We start from the raw sequence: 22,526 nt of genomic DNA, 5'->3' as shown, positions 1-22,526 counted from the left end.
CCATCTACAATAACAAACTGAGTGAACATCATTGCTGCCTCCACACTCCCCCAGTCTTCCGTACCAGTCTTTATCAGAGAACCTACCACATTCATGCTACAGTTCACTGTGCCAGGCCTATTCCTCTGCTCGTCCAGGTGTACCCAACATCACCGGCCACACTGACGAGCCTCAGCAAGGGCAAAACACTCACTGTGAAGTGTGGGCTTTTTGGCAAGATGGCCGCTCAGATCTTCAAAGTCTTCTACAGTCCTATCTTTCTTACCTGTTCTCATACAAAGCTGGGGGAAATAGAGTTTAAGAAAGACAGTTGTGATGCTGGAATAAGGAAAAGAGCTGAACACCGCTTCCCACATATTAGTGGGGTATCCTGGAGCAAGTCACTTTCTCTCTGAACCTCAGACTCCTCATCTGTAAAACTCCCTACACCACAGTTTTGTTATAATTAAAAGAAAAAGGTACCATATATGTAGGTCAATTCAATAGTTTTTCAGTTTTCCTACCCGTAATCTCTGACATGTCATGTATGTCGGTCAACTCTCAAATTACAAAACTATAGAATAGAATTCTAAATATGGAGAAACCAAAATTCAGAGGTGAAAGGTGACTTATCCTGGACCCCACTCTATATCCAAAACTAAAATGCACATCTTCTGATTCCAAGTCCACATGATCTCTTCCATATAGTCTTCGAGTTCTAGAATGTAAGTTTCCATTTTGTAAATACTAAAGTCAAGAATGAAAATTAAAATTTCTGAGAACTAAGCACCTAGATTCTATGTCCAGCAAGGTGACACTGGACTGTCATTTGATTTCTCTGGATAGTTAATACAGTCAAGGACTAGTATTAGAGGCAGAAGAAAGTCTACAGTAAAGCAAGGCTGTCTCAGATGAGGAGGCTGAACAAAACTCCCGCAGTGCACAGTCTGAACCATACCGACAAGGACTGGCTCCTAGACTTGGCTGGGAAAGTGCCTGATATCCATTCAACCAGATTTCATGTTAGTCCAATGATAATTAGCACAAAGAGGGTAGCACTACAATAGTAAACTCTCTACAGTAAAAATATACTGCGCCTCTTAGTGCCCTACCTTCTTTTCACCACTTATAAAAACCTTCTTATGGTTTTGCCTGGCCTCACAAATCCTCCTCAGGTGTATTCTTCAGTACATCTCCAGAATCTTTGCAGAACACAAATGTGATTAGCTCACCTTCTTTTAAACCTGTTGAAGGCTTCCCCATGCTTTTAGCCAGAAGACACTAGCACCACACACCTGGGTGCCCTTACCCACACTCCGCCTCACATGTTGGAGCCTGGGGCTCCAACCACACAGACTTTCTTTCAGTTCCTCAAAACTGCCAAACTCCCCCGTGCTTTAGAGCCTCGGTACATCCCTTCTCCCATAGCCAAGTTCCCTCTTACTCACATTTCAGTTCTCAGGTCAAGAGTCACCTCATAAACTAAGTCAGATGTCCCTATGATAACACTTGCCAAGCACCAAGGAGCTCTCCTGGAACTGTAATTAATTGGATGTGATTATACTATGATTGCAATTTTACATTCAGTTTGGTGGTTATTTACTTAACATTTAATCTTCATGCCAAGAGAAGCAATCCATGAAGTCAGAAACCAGGTCTGGTTTTACTCTTGACTCTACCAGCTTTTGCTTAATAACGACTGGTACACAGCAGGCCCTCACTGAAAAGGATGTAAATAAATGGCAGCATGGTATCCTCCCCCATTTTCATTAACTCCTCATTTGATATACATTAACCTCATTTGATATACATGAAAACAGGCTCAGAAGACACACTGATTTGTACAGTAGCACACACCATAAATGGCAAAGTTGGAATTCGAGCCCACGCCTAACAACCACATTCTTTCCACCACCTAGTTCTTTCTTTGAAGAGCCTCTAAACCAATGGTGAATTGTAACCTCCTAAGGGAACTTCTAGAAAATGGTTCCACAACCAGAGGAAGTCACCACAGACTGGCAGGGTTGAGAACTACAGAAATGTGGCCCAGACAGAAAGAGCTCAGAGTGGGGTAAGCTAGTTTTAAGAAGTCAGCCCTGAGAGTTTATTTCAGAGTAGGATGCCCTTTTTTTTACTGGAAGGTTCCAATACCACCCTGACAAAATCCAAAAATCTCTACTTGGGATTTTCAGTATGAAGTGAAACAATAGGAAGAGGAATGCATTAAGCCAACAGTGAAGGGGGTTAATCTCATAAAAGGTTGTTTTTAAATTAATGAATCTGGTCCTTCTACTAGAATACCATAATGTGTAAAGGGTGACTTTTTCCCCCCTTTCAAAACAGAACAGATTAATATAACTGGTCTGTGAAAAGGCTAGCAAAGTAAGAGTCACAAATAATGCTGAGACTTTACTCTCCTTTATTTAAAATATACATAAATTGAAGTCAGTGAGTGGGACAACTAGCTCTTAATTCAAAATAGTCACCTTAGAATTCTTTTTTCTTTTTTTAAAGAATCGTCTCTTACTGGACCCTAAGTAGTAGACCCAGGAGCACACCTATGGTGCGGAGTCAGGTGATAGAGCATTATGCTGCACCCTCATTCTGAAGCTAAGGTAGTCTACCCTACTGGTGGGAACTATCCCCCAACAAGAGCAAATGTTCCAAATCAAGCTGAGGAGCATTTCCTGTAAAGGCAGTATTTTTACTTATAAGATTTCAATTCCCTGAACTTTTTGGAGTTTGTAATATTTCTCAGTGGCTTTATGCTTTCCTGAAAACTTTTAAGTGACTTTCTTTGAAGAGAGCCATTTAATGCCAATGATTATAGAAAACATTTGTTCATAATTATCCAGACATAGACTGGAACAATGCTGAAACAAGAGCAGCATGCAAAAATGTATTTAAGGACTATCATCCCAAAATGCTGCTAAAAGCTATTAACCAGTATGTGTTAATTGCCACAGCATTCATATTAATTTTCACTTCAGGCTCGACATTGTGGAATATTTCCCTTGATACATTTTAAACAAAGTTTAATTTAAGGAACTGCTTCTATCAACACTTATGAAAATTAACAGCCAAGCAATTAGCACTCATGAATTATCCCTTCCCCCACGTTCTCTGCAGCTTCCCTGTTAAAACAGTTTCTAACAGAAATGGTTACTTACTTTCTAATAAGTTAACACAATCAAAGTCACAGTTGACTACATGAACTTGAACTGGTTCTGTATTTTTAAGCACTTGTCAAGGCAAACACTCTTCTTATATTCAGAGTAAAATTTAGCTAAGTCAAGTAAGTAAGAACTTAACATTTTAGTAAACCAACCAGTACCTTCTCACCTTGTGCTTAAAAAATAGCATTGAAAAAAAAAAAGTTAAGTAATTACTTATCTAAATCTTTCTTGTTTAAAGTCAAAGACCAAAATCTTCATCTACTCTGCTAAGCACCTTATTTAACGAGGATTTTCTAAAGTCCTGGTTTTAAGAACACATTTCCTCTCGCAAGATCCTATCAATCATCTCACAGTTACACAGAAGAGTGGATATCACTGGCCCCACTCTACAGAGAAAGAGGCAAGAGACCGGTATTTGTTGAGTACTTCCTATGTACTGTATGTTTTGCTAATCTCAGGCTTTATTCCAATTAATCCTCATAGGAAGATGCACTGTCGTCATCTCATTCCTCATATAATGTCTGGAGCTTCATGAGATTAACAACTAGTCTGATGTCACACTATAAACTGTCAACTCAGGACTCAAACTCAAATTTTACTACAAAACAGGACTACTTATGAACTAAACTCCAACACCTCTTTGTGCTAGGTGCTTTATCTTATTTGATAGTTTCATGGGCCTTGTGGGGATTGAACTCGCTTCTTTTCATAGGTAAAGAAACTGAGGAAGAAAAACCTAACTGAGGCAACAACTGGTAGCAGCATTTTCTGTTTGTAATTGTAAGGACAGGAAAAGGGTATTGGGGCTTCTAAGGGTCTACTGAGGATAATATTTGCAAGCCCAGTTTAAACAGAGCAGTGATGACACACTAGTAACAGTTTCTCAAGTAAGTGGTGACATACAGGATAGAAAGAGATTGATACTTTTTAAAACAACATCTACCTCATCTCAAACAAGTGGAGAGACACTGGCAGGCCATCCACATATTCTGGGCACTGCACTAACTGTTCACAGCCTGTCAGAGTAGACCAGGCTCCCGCATCAACTCAAAGCTGCTCCCATCACACTGGACATCACCACATTCAGAAGCACTGGCACAGGGTGTTTTCCATTGTCTCAACGTTAATGAGGGCTTATTTTCAGCAGGCACAGTCTTGTTGGGAGTCTACTTGGTGCTCTCAAAAACCACTTTCAATCTATCGTGAGTGTTTTTCAAAAGATCCAGGAAAATTACTAATAATCAATGAATCCCAAACAGAACACAGCATCACCAATTTTCCAAAGAAGTGGTATAAACATTACAATATCAAAACAAACCTGATCATAGCAGATGTGTGTTACTAAGTCCATGTCTCGGGACAGTTCTTCCCTCTCAACTGCACCCTTCAAGAAATTAACCAACCACAATTTTCAAAGATTACTAACTAGTTACAGGAACCAAACATTTAAAAGAATTCGCTTTAATATTTCAAAGGTACTGTTTTCACACAATAGCTAAGAAATGCTTACCCTCAGAATCACTGAAACCAGTGATCCAGTCTGCATAAACAGCTAAAGACACTAAATGTGCTTGCTTAACTACAACGTAATTTAAAGCCAGACCAAAACCAAAATTCTTTTTTCAAATTTAACACTAGTTTAATCTTAAGGAGGATTTCACAGCAGTTAGTCTCTCGAGGAAATATATAATTAAGTAGTTTTTTAGCATATTTAATTAGACCCCAAACTCTTCCTTGTCCCTTTCTCTCCCCAATTATGTACCATTTGCCCAAGAGACCTAAGCAACTCAGTTAATTATGTAAATAAGGCAAGCATTATTCCCAAGAAAAGCATTGTGAATATTTGTAGGGGGAAAACTGTACATATTTTAGAGGCTTTAACAAACCTTTGCAAAAAGAAAAAAATAGGACTATCAAAATCCACAGGAAACCCTTACATTTGAGGCAAAAAGCTTGGCGTGCCATGACAAGATGGTGAATTATTAAAACAGGACACTAATTTCACTTCTTAAATATGAGCTGAATAAAAATAAAATAATTTTAAGTTACAACAGTAACAAAAATTTAGTGCTGAATGTCAAATGATTTATAGGAAGAATCAATCTGGAAATTATTAAAGTCGACTCTCACAGAAAAGGCTTTATTATCAAGGGGTTGACATGATCTTAACTCTAGAGGCAGTCATGGTACCGTATAACTACCACAATCCCATTATTATGCAATCACAAAATGCTAATTTGATCATTTTGAGGTGTTATTTGAATAGTCATTTTAATTTCTAGGTTACAGAAAGGCTTGATTCAAGTATAATTCTCTATTAATCATTGAGATGTCATTGAATATCATATTGATGCATTTCACAAAGATAAAGACTAATTTAATACGTACAATATAATATCCTTCAAATATTAGCCACTTTTATTACATATCTGCCAAATGCATCAATATTAAATAATAGATGAAAACAAGGGTTTAATTGTATTTTAGCAATTGTAATATGAAGGGTAATAATAAAATAGCATTGCATTATAAGGCAGACTTATCGATACATAAATCTTTCTTCACCAATGTGTGTAGTGTCTGCCCATTGCTCACATCCTTTGCTGACTATGTAGACTTGATAGGACAAAAGCATCTTAGATTCTTAAGTGTAAGTACACATACCTGAAAAAAGAAAACAATTCCTTTGTGACTAAGGAAATAGCTTCATTATAGTTTTTTTTCCTTTAATTTCCCCCTGCAACATCGGAAGTTAGATATATACCAAGCAGAGTTCACAACCTTCTGATAAATCCAAACATAAGTAATTTATAATATATTCTAAGGGTATAATGAGAAATCTAGAATATAATATCTTCTAAGATCTTTGCTAGTTTGTTGGCATCAAACCATTATTAGATATTAATTAGCCTAGCAATTGCATCCTCAAATAATGAGATAGCAGGCAGCAGAAGCTGACACATTTCAGCCATGTAACTTAGTCCCTCTATCTTCCCACGTATCTACATGAATCAATCGTAGTATTGAAGAAAAATCCTCTATACTCCAACTTGCCATGATCCAGAGGCTGACACCATTGTCCCCTAGGGGGACCTGTGTTTCTCTGTTACATTTCACAAAGGAAAACAGTCAGCTGCAGACAGGGGCAGGTTAAAGAGAAGCATTATATCAATACAATTTCTGATTTACTAAAAGTATTTTCAGGTATTTTTTGGAGGAAGGTCCTGACCATATCAGGATCTATGTTATCTATGCATTTTATTTCCAGCTTTTGCTTTTCTCCCCCACAAATGTTAATAACCTCATATGCCATTAACCATATATGCTTACCTAAACCTACAGAAGCATGCTAAACTGTAGGAGGTAAAAGTGCCTGGAAGAGAAAACATCCCCTTGCTCAAGGATGACAGTACCGGCACAGAACCAGAACCTGAATGTGAAAAATGCAAACATAAGCAGAGAGCTGTATACTTACTAATTGCAATGGTGTTGAAATAAGACAAATTATACAAAACCCCTCCAGGCAGTAAGCTATCACTCAGCACCCCTGCCAGACAGTAAACACAGTGGCAATAAATATAAAAATCAACCACTGCAGTATCCTAAAAGGGGTCCAGCTCAGCACAGACACAAACGACAGGGATTGGAGGGGAGAGAGCGCTGCCCATGGAATACACTCCACCTAAAACAGCAGTAATTTTTCTAAGAGGAAAATGAACACACTTTATTTTTACAGCTGCAACTCTTAGAATAAACAAGAAAAAAATATAGTAAAGTCATCCTGTAAACAAGTTCAAATTAAGATTCCCCACAACGAAATACTGAAATGCAAAGCAATAGTCTATAACTCAAAACTGAAGTTCCAATTTTGCGGATTTCTGCACTTATAGTAAAGGTACAGAGAATACAATGCAATGGCCTCTCAGAACCACTGGCAAGGCTTTCCCAGCACAATTAGATCTTGATCAATCACAACCCAACTAACTAACCCAAGCACTCAAGAACACTTAGATAAAATTTTAAAAATACACGCACATCTATCTCGGACTGTTTTTGTTTTAACTCTCCCAAACATGATATTGTCGAAACATTAAGCCCAAATTTGTATGTTTTTCTATCTATGGCCTGAGAAAATGTGTGTAACCTTCTCTGATTACTGACCTACTGGAAATGCTGCATCAGTATTCACAACAAGCAGGCTGGCTTCCTGGCCACTCACCTTGCCATCATACTTGGAGTACTCATTGAAAGGGTTGTTCAGCTGCAGAGGACACTGCTCCAGACGCACAGATAACATTGACTGCTTTCCAGAACTCGGAGGCTTCTCTTTGAGGGACTTTTTTTCAAAGAGTGACTTTAACTCCTGGGCTGTGATACAAGAGGAAGATTAAAAACATCGTTGTGATTACACACACAGACAGCCTGGCCACATTTCCTAAATTCCTCCTTGGAACCTGAAGGAGAGGGTATCCAAAGACAAATTCAGGTCTGACATGCATAAAAACCTTTACAGGTACTTCAAACTTTGCACACCGGAAAGGCACAGGTCAAGCCTATCAGTTTAGATGGACTAGGTTGGGGGAAGGGAGGGGGAGAAGCAAGACAAACCAAAGAGTAGTCAATCCCTAAGGAGAGCAATCACAGCTAGAAGACCTGAGCTTTGGCCAAGCTTTGCACCAAAAGCAGCTGTGCAATACCAGACAATTCTCTAATCCTCTCTGCATCTGTCAGAGTAGATAATTCTGAAGATCTCTCCTGGTTCTAGTATCATGTGATATAGGAATTCTAATTCATCAAGGTCAAGGTCCACATCTTAATCCTTTTACAGTGTCCAATAACACCTTGCACAAAATCTGGATGACAAAGATGAGGAGGAAAAGGAAAAAGAATGTTTATAGTAATAGTAACAAACACTGTAATATTACCATAAAGTATATAGTAGCATGATCTCAATTTTGTCCACATAAAACTGAAGTTTAGGATTTTTTTGGTTAGACCTAAATAGTAAGTAGTAGCAGAACTAAAGTTTGTGCATTGTCAAGGCTCTTAGTATAACGAACAAAGTAGATCTTCACTAAATATTGTTACATGAATCAATGAATAAAATAATAATTGAAGGAATTCAGATTAAATTGTTAAATCAGAATCTTTAGCTCTTATTCATTAGCGAATCAAGACAAGTTAGTTCCATATCTTCTCAAAGCTGGTTCAATTTTCCAAATTAATCCAAATATCATTTATGGTAGGATCTAGATGTTAAGTACGCAGGGGTTCATTATACTTTCCCTTTTATTTTTGTGGCTAGAAATTTTCCATACTTAAATTTTTAAATAAGTCAATTACAGATCTTAAAATCTGCAATAGCTTTAATCCTACTTCATTCTTGAGCGTAACCAAATTGAACTGAGACCAAAGAGAAGTTGGAAATAGTTTCCTAGAATTTTTTTTTAATTTAACTAAAAGTATATACATATTTTTTAAGGATTTATTTATTTATGCATACAGAACTGCAGTACAGGCCAGTGGTGCAGGGGCAGTGAGAGGATTCATCAGAGACAGGCTGGGGAGCAAAGTAGGCAGATCCACCAAGCACACTCCTGAGGGAGCAGGGGGGCGAGACAGGAGTAGTCTGCTACACCTGCCTCCCAGGCAGGGATCAAACACAGCAGTGGCTGTGGCGAGCTTGCTGCGCTTTAACCCTCTAGGCCACCAGGGAGGGCCAAAAGTATGTATTTTTAACAAACTAATGTGACAGATGTATCAAATGAATTCCTTTAGATTTAAGCAGCAAACAGGAGGAAAGGGTCTAATTCCTTTTTAAAATGTAGCCATTTGAGTATCCAATTCCACAATTATTTACAGAACATATAAATACATATAATCAGAAGAAACTAAATGCACATTTGAAAAGTTATAGAATAATACTACATTAAAGTAGTATTTTAAATCTACTATTTGACCTGTAATTTATTAACATTTTTACTGTTACACTTTGGGAAGGAATATTCCTTTTATTAAAATACCTACTATAACCCAGGAACAATGCAAGGTGCTTTCCCTTTATTTCACACTTTACACTCTATTCAGCATCAGAGCCTGCAGAAGAGATCCAGAATCACCTCTACAGTTACCCAAATTAGATCATTAGCAGCTCTTTCAAACTGGTCTTTCTGTTTCTGTTTCTTAACCATATGAAAAATTTTGCATAGAGAAAAAAAAAACTTTAGCTAAGTGGAAAGAAAAACTATTAACTAGGAAAGAATAAAAGTTAATACTACTAATATATTCCTAACATATGAAGACTCCTCAGATCAAACAATGGTATAGGAAAAAATGACAAGAAATAGAAAATAGCCACAAAGAAATGAAAATAGCTGTTACACAAATGAAAAGAATGCTCAACCATATTCAGAACAAGAGACATGCAAACACAGAAGCTTCATGAGGTACCATCCACATTCTCAGATGGAGGAAGGCTAGATGTTTGACGCATGAGTAAACAGTCACTCTACACATTAGCGGAAGAATGCAACTGGTGAAGCCACTGAAGGAAATGTGGCAAACATGAGGAAAACAATGTTTAGTCCTTTGTCCCAATACTACCTTCAGATTCCAATCTTAGCTATACTTTGGAATGAAAGGAAACATGTGCACAAAACAAAACATGCCCACAAAACAAAACAAGTGCACAAGGCTGTTTACTACAGTGACATCTGCAACAGCCAACGCCTGAAAATAATCAAATACTCCCCATAGGGCTAGGCAGCTGAGTTACGGCACACCTCATCATGGGGTGCTATGAAGTTGTAAAGGGAATGAAGCCTGTGTCTCTACATTTGCTTCAGGATGTGCTGCTAAAGCAAAAAGAGCGCCACATATAGGGAGCACACAGCATGCTGTCTTTAATCCAAAAAGAGGGATATGAATGAAAATATGCATATAGTTTTAAGTGGACAAACTACCAAAATCTGACACTCTGTAGGAACAGCAAGGTGTCCCCAATTTTACACCCTGTTTTATGTATTCAACTTTGGAACCATGTAAATGTTTTAGTTATTAAAGAAAATGAAAAGCAGTCTCTAAAAATAAAACAAACTGATATAAATGAAGCTAAGTGTCATGCTGAACTGATAACTACAGAGGAATTATTTTAAATAACTATCACAGCAATTTGACTACAAACTTCCTAAAGGAATGTATTAAAAGAGCAAAAAAATTTCAACTGGTTTTGGTAATCATACTGTGAGCAATGATGCTGGTATTTCTGTTTTGTCCCGATTTCTGTGGTCACACTCAACAATTTCTATTTTGCAATCAGAATTTTTGGCATAGATGATACATAAATATAAAGCAAAAAAGTTAAGTAAACACTTAGTAATCCTAAATTTGAATTGGAATTACAGCATTTACTTTTGTGTTTCTTCTAAAAGAAATTAAAAAAAAATTTTTTTTTGCTAAGCTTTATCTCCTGAAAAAAATCTTCAAGAAATAACAATCCAGTCAGTACCCCCAGAACTCACGCTGTGGTGTCTTAATGCCATTTACTACTAAAAAGCATCAAGTACCTGGAGAAATTATTGTTTCCCTATTTGGGGAAAGAAGTATATAAGCTCAGCCAGGAACACCATGTTATACAAAAAAGCAAGGAAGCTATGAAAGCTTGCTGGAATTTTATCAAAATAACTTAGAAGTAAATATGTAATGAAAGGACTAATTACAACCTCCTCTCCAAAAAAAATAGCATCAAGAAAGAATAACAACTGCAACAGATTGAAAAATATAAAATAGGCCCTCCCTGGTGGCGCAGTGGGTTAAAGCACAGCACTGAGAAGCTAAAGCCACTTCCGCATGAGTTAGATTCACGCCTGCCCCGGAGGTGACCACATGGCGTGGCAGGCCTCTCCTGACCTGCCCGCTGCTCCCCTCAGCAGTGTACTTCGTAGATCTGCCTGTTCTGCTCCCCACTCTGTCTCTGGTGAAGCCTCTCGCCGCCCCTGAGCCTCTGCCCTGTACCCCAGTTCCATATGAACAAATAAATAAATCTTAAAGAAAATATATAAATATATAAAATAGGCTTTAAGACCCTATTGTATTCATAATGATACAAAGGAGGGGGTAGAATCCGTTGGTGATCTATCTAAGATAGTAGGGACGAACTTCTTAATTCTGACAACTACTAATAAGGGAAAGAATCATCTCACACCTGTAAGAATGGCCTTATCAAAAAGATGAGAAACAGCAAATGTTGATTAAAGTGTGGGAAAAAAGGAACCCTCATACACTACTGACTAGAATATAACCTTATGCAGTCACTATGGAAAACAGTATGGAGGGTCCTCAAAAAATTTACAAGAGAACAACCATATGACCCAGCAATTACACCTTTAGGTATCTATCTGAAGAACACAACAATACTAGTTCAAAACAACAGATACGGACCATCCATGTTCACTGAAAAACTATCCACAAAATACAAGATTTAGAAACTAAGTGCTACTCCATGAATGACTGGCTAAAGATGAGGTGTATGTACACAGCTGTAAGGAGAAGAAGAGATGAATCTTGCCATTTATAACATGATGGATCTTAAAGTGATTATACTTAGTGAAATAAGTCAGAAAAAGCAAGGCAACCACATGATTTTACTCATGTAGACTATAAAGAAAGCCAATGACCAAAAAAAAAAAAAAACCAAAAAGCCACAAAACCCTTTATCTTCTGACAGCAGAATGATAATTACTGGAAAGAAAGAAAGGTGGGTGAGGGGAGGAGTACAGGGGTTCAATTGGATGGTGGGAGGTGTGGTTATGATGTACACATCCTCAGGGTATGAAACTGTACTAAAAACTCAGTGTTTCAAATCATTATTATCAGAGTTAAAATAAAAAGCATAGCTCAAGGAAAAAACTAGGTATGTTAATGAAATAAAAATAAATTTTATTTTTTAAAAAGGGAGACTCAAGCATTTATCCTACCTTTCTTGTAGGGACATGGGGACATATTAAATGAGCCCACAGGGATACAATTAGCAACATCCAAATGCAGGAAATTCTATGGGACAAATGATCCATCCCAAGTTCTTCAACAAATAAATTATAAGAGGAAAAATGAATGTACAGATTAAAAAAAGAAATAAGAAATGTTAACCAACCATGTATTTTTGTTTATGTGTAACCTTTGCTCTAGATCTGAACACAAAAACAGAAAACGAAACTCTGGAAGAATCAAGAGAAATGTCTGCTAGTATTAAAGAATTTCTGTTAATTGTTTTTGAAACACAAGCATTTAAGTGTGAAATTATATGGTAGCAAGAAGTTGTTTAAAAATAATCCTGAGGGGTACAGACATGAATATATAAATGACATAAGATGGACCCTATGATCACAACTGTTGACGCTGGCTGATATGTGTATACAATGGGGTCCATTATAACCTCTCTCTTACTTTGGTATGTTTGAACTTCTGTGATTAAAGTTTTTTTTTTCTTTTTAAATAAGGAAGAAATCTTTAATGCCATGTAGCCCATCTTTTGAAATCATTTCTCAGTCGTATAGGAACAATTGTTATAAAAAGTTGTTTTTTAAAAAAAGTTGTTCTACAGGAAATTTAAGCTGGGATGGGGGAAAGTAAATCACTGCTCTGATCAAATTACCCAGAATAAAAAATTAAATTCCTTACAAGTCCCTCCATGATTAGGTCTCCCACTGCTTCTCTAAGCCAATCTCCCACACATTTATTCTATTTTAACCAACAGAAATCCATTCTCGCTCTGCCTTGAGTAAATCAAGCACCCGTCTGCCATAGAACCTTTGTATTTGATGTTCCTTATTTTAAAATATGAATCTTCCAAAGATCTTCCTGGCTCAGTCCTTCATATCTTCGGAGTGCTGCTTAACCTTTCCTAATGAGACCTTCCCTGACCTCCCTTTGTAAATCTGTAAAATCCCCTGCCTAGCATTCCTTATCCCTCTTATCTAGTTATATTTTTCTCTATGCTTCTTACCCCATTCTGATATACTGTGTTTATTTTGTCTGTCTACACACACACACATACACATGAACTTCTTCTAGACCTACAATGGCACCTAACTGTCCTTGGACATTGAAGAGCTTAATAGTTGCTGAATGAATAACTCTAGATCAGAGGAGTAGAAAAGGCAGCTGGAGAGATAGGGAACAGTGAAGAAGGAGATGAGCACAAAGCAGCAGAGAGTGGGCGAGGTCTTAAGAGTCCTTCCTTTGGAAAAAGGAACTCTCCTGCACTGCTGGTGGGAATGCAAACTAGTACAAACACTATGGAAAACTGTTTGGACATTCCACAAACTGCTAAACATGGAGCTTCCATATGACCCAGCAATCCTACTCCTAGGTATCTACCCAAAAGACACATAAACACTGATTGAAAAAGATACCTGCACCCCCCATGTTTATTGCTGCTATATTTACAATTGGAAAGACATGGAAACAACCCAAATACCCAAAAGTGTATGACTGGATTAAAAAGATGTGGTACATATACACAATGAATATTACTCAGCAACCATAAAAAAGAAACACGTGCCTTTTGCAGCAACATGGATGGAGCTGGAAAAGATCATGCTTAGTGAAATAAGCCAGAAAGAAAATGAAAAATAGCGATGGTTTCACTCATAGCAAGAGTATAAGGGACCAGGCGAGAAAATAATAATAATAATGAACAGCTATATACCAGAGACATTTTGTGGGGGTGGAGTGGGGAATGGGATCAAAAACAGTGGGGAGAGGGAAATGCACTGGGCTATGGTGATGGCACACGGGTGTCTTGGTGATGGGAAACCCACGGGGTTTACCACTGAGATGGAAAAATACACAAAATGATGTAAAAATAAACTATTATTTAAAAAAGAAAGAGTCCTGGGCCCTCCCTGGTGGCTCAGCGGGTTAAAGCATGGCACAAGGAAACTTAAGCCACTTCCGCATGGGTTTGATCCCCGCCTGCCCTGGAGGAGACCCACATGGCGTGGCAGACCTCTCCTGGCCAGCCTGCTGCTCCCCTCAGCAGTGTACTCTGTCAGTCGGCCTGTTCTGCTCCCCGCTCTGTCTCTGGTGAATCCTCTCACCACCCCTGCATCTCTGGCCTGTACCCCAGTTCTGTATGCACAAATAAATGGATCTTTAAAATTTAAAAAAAAAAAAAAAAAAAGCGTTCTCTCATGGTTCAAAGAGCTTTATCTGACCCTCCAAGCACTTAGGTGATTCTGAACCTATGCCCACTCCGCTAGTTTTTGAAGTACAAAAAAAAAAAAAAAAAAAAAGAAAGAGTCCTTCCTCTGGATTCATAAGGTACAGCTATGCTTCTTGAATACATATTCAAGTTATCCTTCAACTTCTCTTGCTTTTTGTTTTTGCTACTGGAAAGTTCTAACCAATACAAACAGTTGGAAATTCCAAAAACCCCACAAAATCAGAAGGAAAAATAGCCTAGAAATTTAATCATCAGGTTAATGAAAAAACACATACTGTAACATTTAGGAAGTTGAAAATGCATATTAGAACCAATAAGAGTTAAGTTGCTGTAAAAGATATAAAAATAACTGATTCATAATGATGATTCTTCTTGTGGAAAAAAGAAAAAAAGAATTTTTTTTTTTTATTAAAAAGTTTATTTTTACATCATTTTTCACATTTTTTTTTCATCTCAATTGTAATCCCCATGGGTTTCCCATCACCAAATCACCCCTGTGCCACCACCATAGTCCCGTGCATTTCCCTCCCTTCCCCCCCCCCGTTTTTGATCCCATTCCCCACTCCACCCCAACAGAATGTCTCTGGTCTATGGTTGTTCATTATTTTTGTTATAAAGAAAAAAAGAATTTTAACAAAACAAACAGTAGAAAAATAAGAGTGTGACTAAATGATTACCTAACCAAAATTCCCAATTAAGATCAAAAGCACCTGGCTATGATATTTCTGGCCACAGGAGAGTTATGTTTTTGAGAAAGATGACAACACAATGGATGATTGGTTGCCAAGTAGATGTAGTGGACTCTACTTTTCTAACACGTTTCAACAAATCCAGAGAGTCAAGCTGTAGTTTAATGATGGAATGCAGAGACTTCGAAGACACTCTAACCACAAGAATGACCACCAAGTAGGCCACTGAGTTAGCTAGAATCTGCGTCAGCATTTCAAAGCACAAAGAAATATTAAGGAAGCTTTTTCATAAACAGTATCACAGGGCCAATTACTGAAATCTGTGAGAGGCAAAAAAAAAGCGAGGGGGAAACTGAAGGAGAGAGAAAATATTACAAAGGTCAGTATGGTTGCAAATGAAAGGAAAGAAGGGAGTATCTGTTTCTTTAGCACAAACTCTGAAACACTGAACAGAAATTAAAAGTGGATTGGACTTAAAGAATTGAGTGGCAGATATACCAAAACTTATCAGATGTATCTTATTATTAGGTATATCAAAAGTTAAATTGAAGAATTTATTTCTCAAATTATAAAAGTGATAATCCAGTTGTATTTGAGTTGCCTATTAATTCTATTATTTATTTATTTATAACTTTTTTAGATAAGGAAATGAAGAAGGAAAAAACAAAGGGTAGCTGGAGAGGGGCTTACATAAACAGGCTCTGTGTTCACTAAGAGATTAATACAAAAAGCATTAAGATGTTTTTAAAAAATTGAAGAAAGTGTACAAGATATAGAATAAAAAGGTTTTTTGGTGTTTGCTAAATAGGCAGAAAGTATTAACCAGAAAGATTTTTAAATCATCAAAAGCAAACTAAAAAAGGCATTAAGAAGGATAGAAGTCACAGAAGTAAGCCATTAGAAAAAGAAAGAAGTATAAAGGATTTCTGGTTCCACATAGCCATCCTCAGAAAGATACATTAAGAAAAGCATATCCAGAACAACTATATACCAGAGACATTTTATGGGGGTTGAGTAGGGAATGGGATAAAAAATTGGAGAGGGGGGCGGGAGGAAGTGCACTGGACTATGGTGATGGCATACAGGTGATATGGTGATGGGAAGCCCACAGGGATTACAACTGACGTGGAAAAAGGCACAAAATGATGTAAAAATTAACTATCATATTATTAAAAAAAAAAAAGAATTAGAAAAAGAAAAGCATGCCCATGGAGCAGACTAGGATGTAGGGAAAAGCAATAACCACTTCACATAACGTGGTTTAACAGAAAAAGATCATCTTTAAAAGTAGACAGTGCTCAATATAAAACATGTCGCTACTACACTACCACTCCTGGGCTAGTAACTTTCACAGTTAAATCTCTCTAAGCCCGACTCATCTATTAGTGACAACAATGATATTTACAATTTTTAAGTTCATTGCATTGAAGGTAAAGCATGTAAAATACTTTGGCACTGGCAGATGCTGGTACTTTTCATTTCATAAATATTATGTAGCAATGGAGAAAGTCAACACAAATGGACGGGCACAATTACATGCCAGAGCAGTACTGGGAGATGCTAGGAGGACATAGAAGACAGACTGCAGACATGTCTTTGAGAGAAGAAAAAAGGGCAAGGAAACATGATATAAACATTATATAATATTTTAACAGTATTTTAGTCTGAAAAATATCTTTCTTCTCAGACTGAAGCTTTGAAAACACATATGGCCAGCTTTTTAATATATACACTACATGAAAACATGAAGTTAATGCTAATAATAGCAGCAACATAATGGTTTTTAAGCTAATGGAAAATAATTAGCACATATGCAAAACAGATTGTTATTAGGGCCACTAATGAGGCAAGGGAAAGTCTAGGTTGAACTGCCAGAGGACCATCATGGTACTCCTTGGCTCTACGAACAAAATAATGGCAGGAATAGTGTGTGCAAAATGTGCCTTGCACACATCAATTCCTGTGACCCAGACAAAGAGTGGCCAAAAAGATAAGACACAGCTTCGGAGGGCCAAGGCACCCAAGTAAGATAGCTTAAAGCTTCAAAAACAAGGTATCTGCCTGGAATATTTAAAAGGATGAATTAAAAATAAAAGCGCTTACATAATAAACTGAATAAATTTCAAATTAAAAAATGATTTCCATTTACCTGATTGCTTAGAATTTCTTTCTTTCCACTGAATATTTTTGCATTTGATCTGGTTTTGTCTCTCTTTTCGGAGTCGTTCTAATCTTTGAGCTTGAAAAGAAATATTATAACTATAAGTTTGTCAATGAAAGTTTACTATAAACAAAGACATAATTAACTACCTTTATATGAATAAAGATGTTTTATATTGCATATGTAGGGGAAAAGTCATAAAATTTTAAAGGTGGCACCCCTGAAAAGCAAATACCAACAAAAACATGAAAATATTCTTGATTTATAATTGAAATTAGAGGATATAAAACATTAATAGAGATCATAAAGATAGTATTAACATGGAAGAGAATAATAAAATGTGAAAACTTCTGTGATTAATATGACATTTCATTATATAAATCATTAATAACGGTCTTAAAGGAATTTTAATGCACAAATGAACTGAAGTGAATATTACATTACAGGAATAAAATTACTGTTATGAATTACTCTACCCGTTTCAAAAATTAAAGATAAATGAACTCAGACTAGACTATTAAAGTTTTAAATATAAAATCCTTTATCTAAAAATCATGAAAATTATAAAATGTCAAAGCTATATAAATTAGCATAGCTTTTCTTCAGTGGGCTGAAACAGTTTATAGGTAGTAAAATAAATGATTTGTATCTTAGTAACATTAGTCAAATCTTAAAAAGAACAATTTTTCTCATACAAAATTTTAAGATATGCTGAAATGATTAGAAAGTAAATTCCTTGGTCACTAGACCACCCCACAATCTCAATTTACTAGCATCTAAATGCTACCTTAAATGCAAACAAAGGTATAACCTAAAAGTATGCACTGTGATTATGTTACCACTGACCAATCTTCTCAAATCAGTGAACTTAACTCTTACAGAAATGCTGCCTGGCACACATTAACAACTGCGTTCACTGACCACAGTGGAAAAGTGATGCCTTGTCTTGAATTTTGTTACCTCTTGTTCATCTGCAACTATCTATTTCAGCACTGTGCTAATAAAAAACAAAATATATACATTTCTCTTTCAAACCACTTTTGAGGTAGGAAGTCATATACTCCTGATTTGCCATTGCAGTAGAGAAACTAATTTTGCCAGAAATTTAAACATTCTGGCAAAAGCATTCTGACAATGTCACACTATATCTAACCACATTCCATTGAAGAAAAATACATTCAAGTACAATTAATAAATGTGAAGGTAGAGCCGAAATAATATAATCATAAAACTCTCCATTTAGCAGCATTCTCCTACTGAAATCCATTCAGCCTGTCATATGAGATACCATCTCAATAACTTGCAAGGAAGTCAGTTTCAACTAGAGAACTGAGAATCAATGGTTCTAAATTACATTCAAACCTTCACTCAAATCCTATTTTGATAAAAGTTCCTTTAGATACTGGGAAATGCTATTAATTATTTTCATCATGAGAGCAAATCACTCTTTGTAGATGTCACAGAATGCTGAATTCTGAACCAGACCTTACATGCCTTTCACTGTAAATTGTATTCTACTCTATGTGAAATATTCCTTTATTTACAGGACCATGAAGATAAACGTGTAAATATTTTCAATGTTCTTTGACATCTCCTTCCTTTCCTGGGAGTTAGAAGGTTACTGCTACTAATTAGGAGATTGTATTTTCTGAGTATCTAAAAAAATATTATCTCTCAGGAAACCCTGCCAACATTACATATTCTAAATTATTTATTTAAGTAAAGGCTTTGGCTTATCAGCACACTCCCCTTGAAAGTCTTCTCAAAAATATAGTAAGATGCAAGTAGGCAATCGTAAGCTTTTAAAGCTAACAACCAACCATATATAAACCAAAGCTGAACATTTGTAACCACAAAGATCAAAGGGTAAAAACCAATTTAAGAAATTAGGGTAATGTATCAAAAAGGGGTACCTTTGCTAAAGTCACACCCAAAGTAGGAATTCCTCTTGAAAGTAGTCCTCACAAATATTTGGCTCACTCTCCCCAATGCCTAACACCCTATAATTCCTCCAGGGGCAAGAACTGCCTCAGGCAGAGCACAACTTGGCTTTACTATGTCAATCTGAAATCTGTCTCCAGAGAGTCTTCCCAGTAGGTCAAACGCTGCACTGTGAAGATATTCAAAACAAGTCCCCTCCCTTTGTACATAATGATGCTTTAGGAACAGAACACCCAACATGGTGCTGATGTCAGCTTTTCACTTGTTCCTCTTCTAATGACATCATTCCAGAGACCCTCTCCATTCATAGTCACAGTAATGGAGATGTTGCTTAGACTCCCGGTTTATTCTGTGTATTGTTAATACACAGCAACTTTTTCATTAAATCTACACCCAAACTATGTACTATTCTATAAGATTGTTTAGTGATTTAAAGATCAGGAGACAAAACTAAAAGGCAATGTTTACCTGTATTTGAGCGTCTTCTAATACCAAAGTCCCAACTTGAGGTAATATCGACTGACTGGGCATATACATAGCCCTGAGTCTCACCATTGCTTCCCTGAATTTCTGGCCCACTGTCTCCAGGCATTGAAGGAGGATGAATTTTCTCTAGGTCAACATCATGATCAATGAGAACCATCTCACACATTCCTGTGTCATCACTCGTCACGTGTGACTGTCGAATATGAGCTAGAATGATAGTTGGATTGTCCAAGAAGGCCATCCTTTCTGTGGGCCAATTTCCTTAAAAGGCTATTTTCTCCTCTTCATATTGTTTCACGGGTTCACCTACCTAGAAAACATGATGTACACGGCAATATTTAAGAATGAGGCAGAAAATGAATGAATCATTTTTCAAACAAATTCAATATGATAAAATGCTACTTGAAAGAAATCAACATTTTTCCTGCACCTAAGAGCATAAAAGGATTAAGTCTAAAGTAAAGGAAATCCTTATAAGCACTAGGGACTACAGCTAGTCAATGAGACCTCCATGCTATGAGAGCATGGCTTAGTCTCTTACAAAATAATAGTAACTCCTTAGTCTGTTCACTCAGAGTGTTAACTATTACTAAAATAATACATTTCCTTTCTTTCTCCTTTCAGCTCCATGCAGTCTTCTCATTACTTTGTAAGGTCATACGGGAACAAGTTGTATTTTCCTCAAATGATGTAAGATGGCATGAAACTGTACTTTTTCCGTTTACATTTACTTTTCCTGTCACACTGTTGTGAAATATCTGAAAGGGCACAAACAAGCTTTCTTAAGTTACTAGGAATTTTTCAAAACATACCACCAGAAGTGCTCAATAAATACATTTTCCTCTCTTCTGACTGAAGATAGTATTGTTCTTTTAAAATAAAACTTATTAATCAAACTTGTCTGCTACCAAATTCATTTCTTATTTTAGAAACCTAATTATAAGTACTTCCTGAATCCTGTAAAAACTGTAATGATGTTTATTCTTGGAACAACATGGTACCTCCTGAGTTAAAGGAGAAAACTCAACAAAGCAAGTATTACAGAATGATGGTTAGGGACCTAAGTCAGAACTGGGTTCAAATCCTGTCCATATCACTTACTAGCTAGATCCTGGTCAAAATAACCTTAAGCTCTTTGAATCTCTATTCTCTTTTCTTCACTTATAGAATAAGGGCTTCAGGGATGAGAGGACAGGAGATAATGCAGGTAAAGTGCACAAAGATAACTTTGCATTTAAAAGTAGCTATTAATAACATGATTATGATAATTTTTAAAAAAAGCACATGAATTCACAAAGGAATCCTAAAATATGCCCACAATGCATCCTTCATTAGTAAGTTCATAGCAGATAAATAAGTAGGTGCTTCCTTGTGACAGAGGTCTCTGTAGGTCATCGAGGTAAGTTCCCTGACCCTCTGAAATGACTATGTAGTACAAGAAATGTGAAGGTTGGACTGAATATGTTCCTCAGACAGTTCTAGAAGATACTTAATTTAGGAAAACCTATAACAACAGATTTTCTTGTTTTTTTTTTCACAAAGGTATCATAGGGGGAAGTCTAGTTAATGAATCATTGTAGCTAACTGAGGTTTTAATTTTTTGTATGATAACATATTCTCTTAACATCATCTAGTTGGTGTTAAAATAAAAATACTGAGACTATGAGGAAATTAAGCTGAAGAGCATCTCTCATCATATAAACTATATTAATCTTCATTTTTTTGCTTTAAGCATATTCACTGAGTACTTTACATTAGACAAAAAGGACATGCAAAGGTGAGTTAGCATCCCAGATTCAAGAAGTTTGTACTTTTAAGACAGACTGTTAAACCACAGGATTCTCCTAATTGTCAAATATCTGAGATATTTAAGTCTCAGAAACATTAATCATTTTAGATGTATTAATGAAAGGGAAAAATAGAAAATTAAAAGGGAAGCATTTAATTTCACTTGTAAAAATGGGAACTTCTTACGTACCCCTGAAGATACACACGACCGCAGAATAACATTTATGGGAATGTTTTGTAACAGAGTCATAGCATCCCAGCTTGCCAGAGCGATCACAGTGAATCTCCTCCCTGCTGACAGGAGGCACGTCCACACCAGCATAGTGGGCAGGCACTTTCCACCCATACTGAATAGTTCTCCCCTGCAAAAACAAGGGCTCCTAGAGAAGCCACACATTCTTCCATCTGTGTTCTGGCACCAAAAGTCAAACAGCGCAGGGCAAAACAATGAAAGTATACAGAAGTACACTCAGACTTTTTCAGAGAAATGCATGTGCTCCATCACCTCTTATCAACAAAGAGTTGGGAGAAGCAAGCACTTTCGAGGACACACCAACACACCAACACCCTAACTTCAAGTCTACAGCACAGAGGCCTCAAAGCACCCAACATGTGCAGATATCTTCTGTACTGAATATTCTACCTCATACATAGAGGAATCTGATTCGATCAACAAATACTTAATTCGATCAATTCTGATAAGGAACTCCCTTAGGACTGCTCCAGGAAACATGCTTCCTGCGGGTGGCATGTGCTTACGAACTGTTAAGTACCAGGACAGGGGCCAGAACAACCAGATTCCTTCTGTACATGGTAGGAATTCAGTAAGTGTTGCAGCCTGACCTCCAAGAAATAACTATATAATTTTGTCATAGAGGTAAGTCATATCTGTGTAAAGAAAGCACTGCCTCTTTTTTATTAATATAATGCAAAGGTTCCTCTTCTAAGTGCCCTTCAAAACTGTCACACTATCAACTTACTTCAGCACTACTTTTCAGAATGAAAAGATGGTGTTTTAAATTACTTTAGGAACAACAAATTATCATCTGAAGGTGTATCTAAGACAAAGTCAGGCAGAACAC

The 22,526-nt window shown here is 36.8% G+C and overlaps 1 protein-coding gene across 4 annotated transcripts in view; it reads right to left on the bottom strand.

The window, feature by feature from the left end:
• The window catches only part of MAPKAP1 (mitogen-activated protein kinase associated protein 1), a 194,792-nt gene that overhangs the window by 148,957 nt on the left and 23,309 nt on the right, over window positions 1-22,526 (bottom strand). For all 4 annotated transcript variants that reach the window (XM_004677332.1, XM_012721377.1, XM_004677328.2 and 1 more), the window contains exons 2-4: window positions 19,639-19,966; window positions 17,218-17,307; window positions 7,375-7,523 (exon numbers count right to left, since the gene is read on the bottom strand). In XM_004677332.1, the coding sequence (XP_004677389.1) occupies window positions 7,375-7,523; window positions 17,218-17,307; window positions 19,639-19,897 (498 nt within the window). In that variant the 5' untranslated portion in view covers window positions 19,898-19,966. The remainder of the gene's footprint in view (window positions 1-7,374; window positions 7,524-17,217; window positions 17,308-19,638; window positions 19,967-22,526) is intronic.

The sequence above is a fragment of the Condylura cristata genome, unplaced genomic scaffold, assembly GCF_000260355.1.
Source record: "Condylura cristata isolate star-nosed mole 26May11 unplaced genomic scaffold, ConCri1.0 scaffold00006, whole genome shotgun sequence".
Lineage (NCBI taxonomy): Eukaryota > Metazoa > Chordata > Mammalia > Eulipotyphla > Talpidae > Condylura > Condylura cristata.
This window is presented reverse-complemented; position numbering and strand designations above follow the sequence as displayed.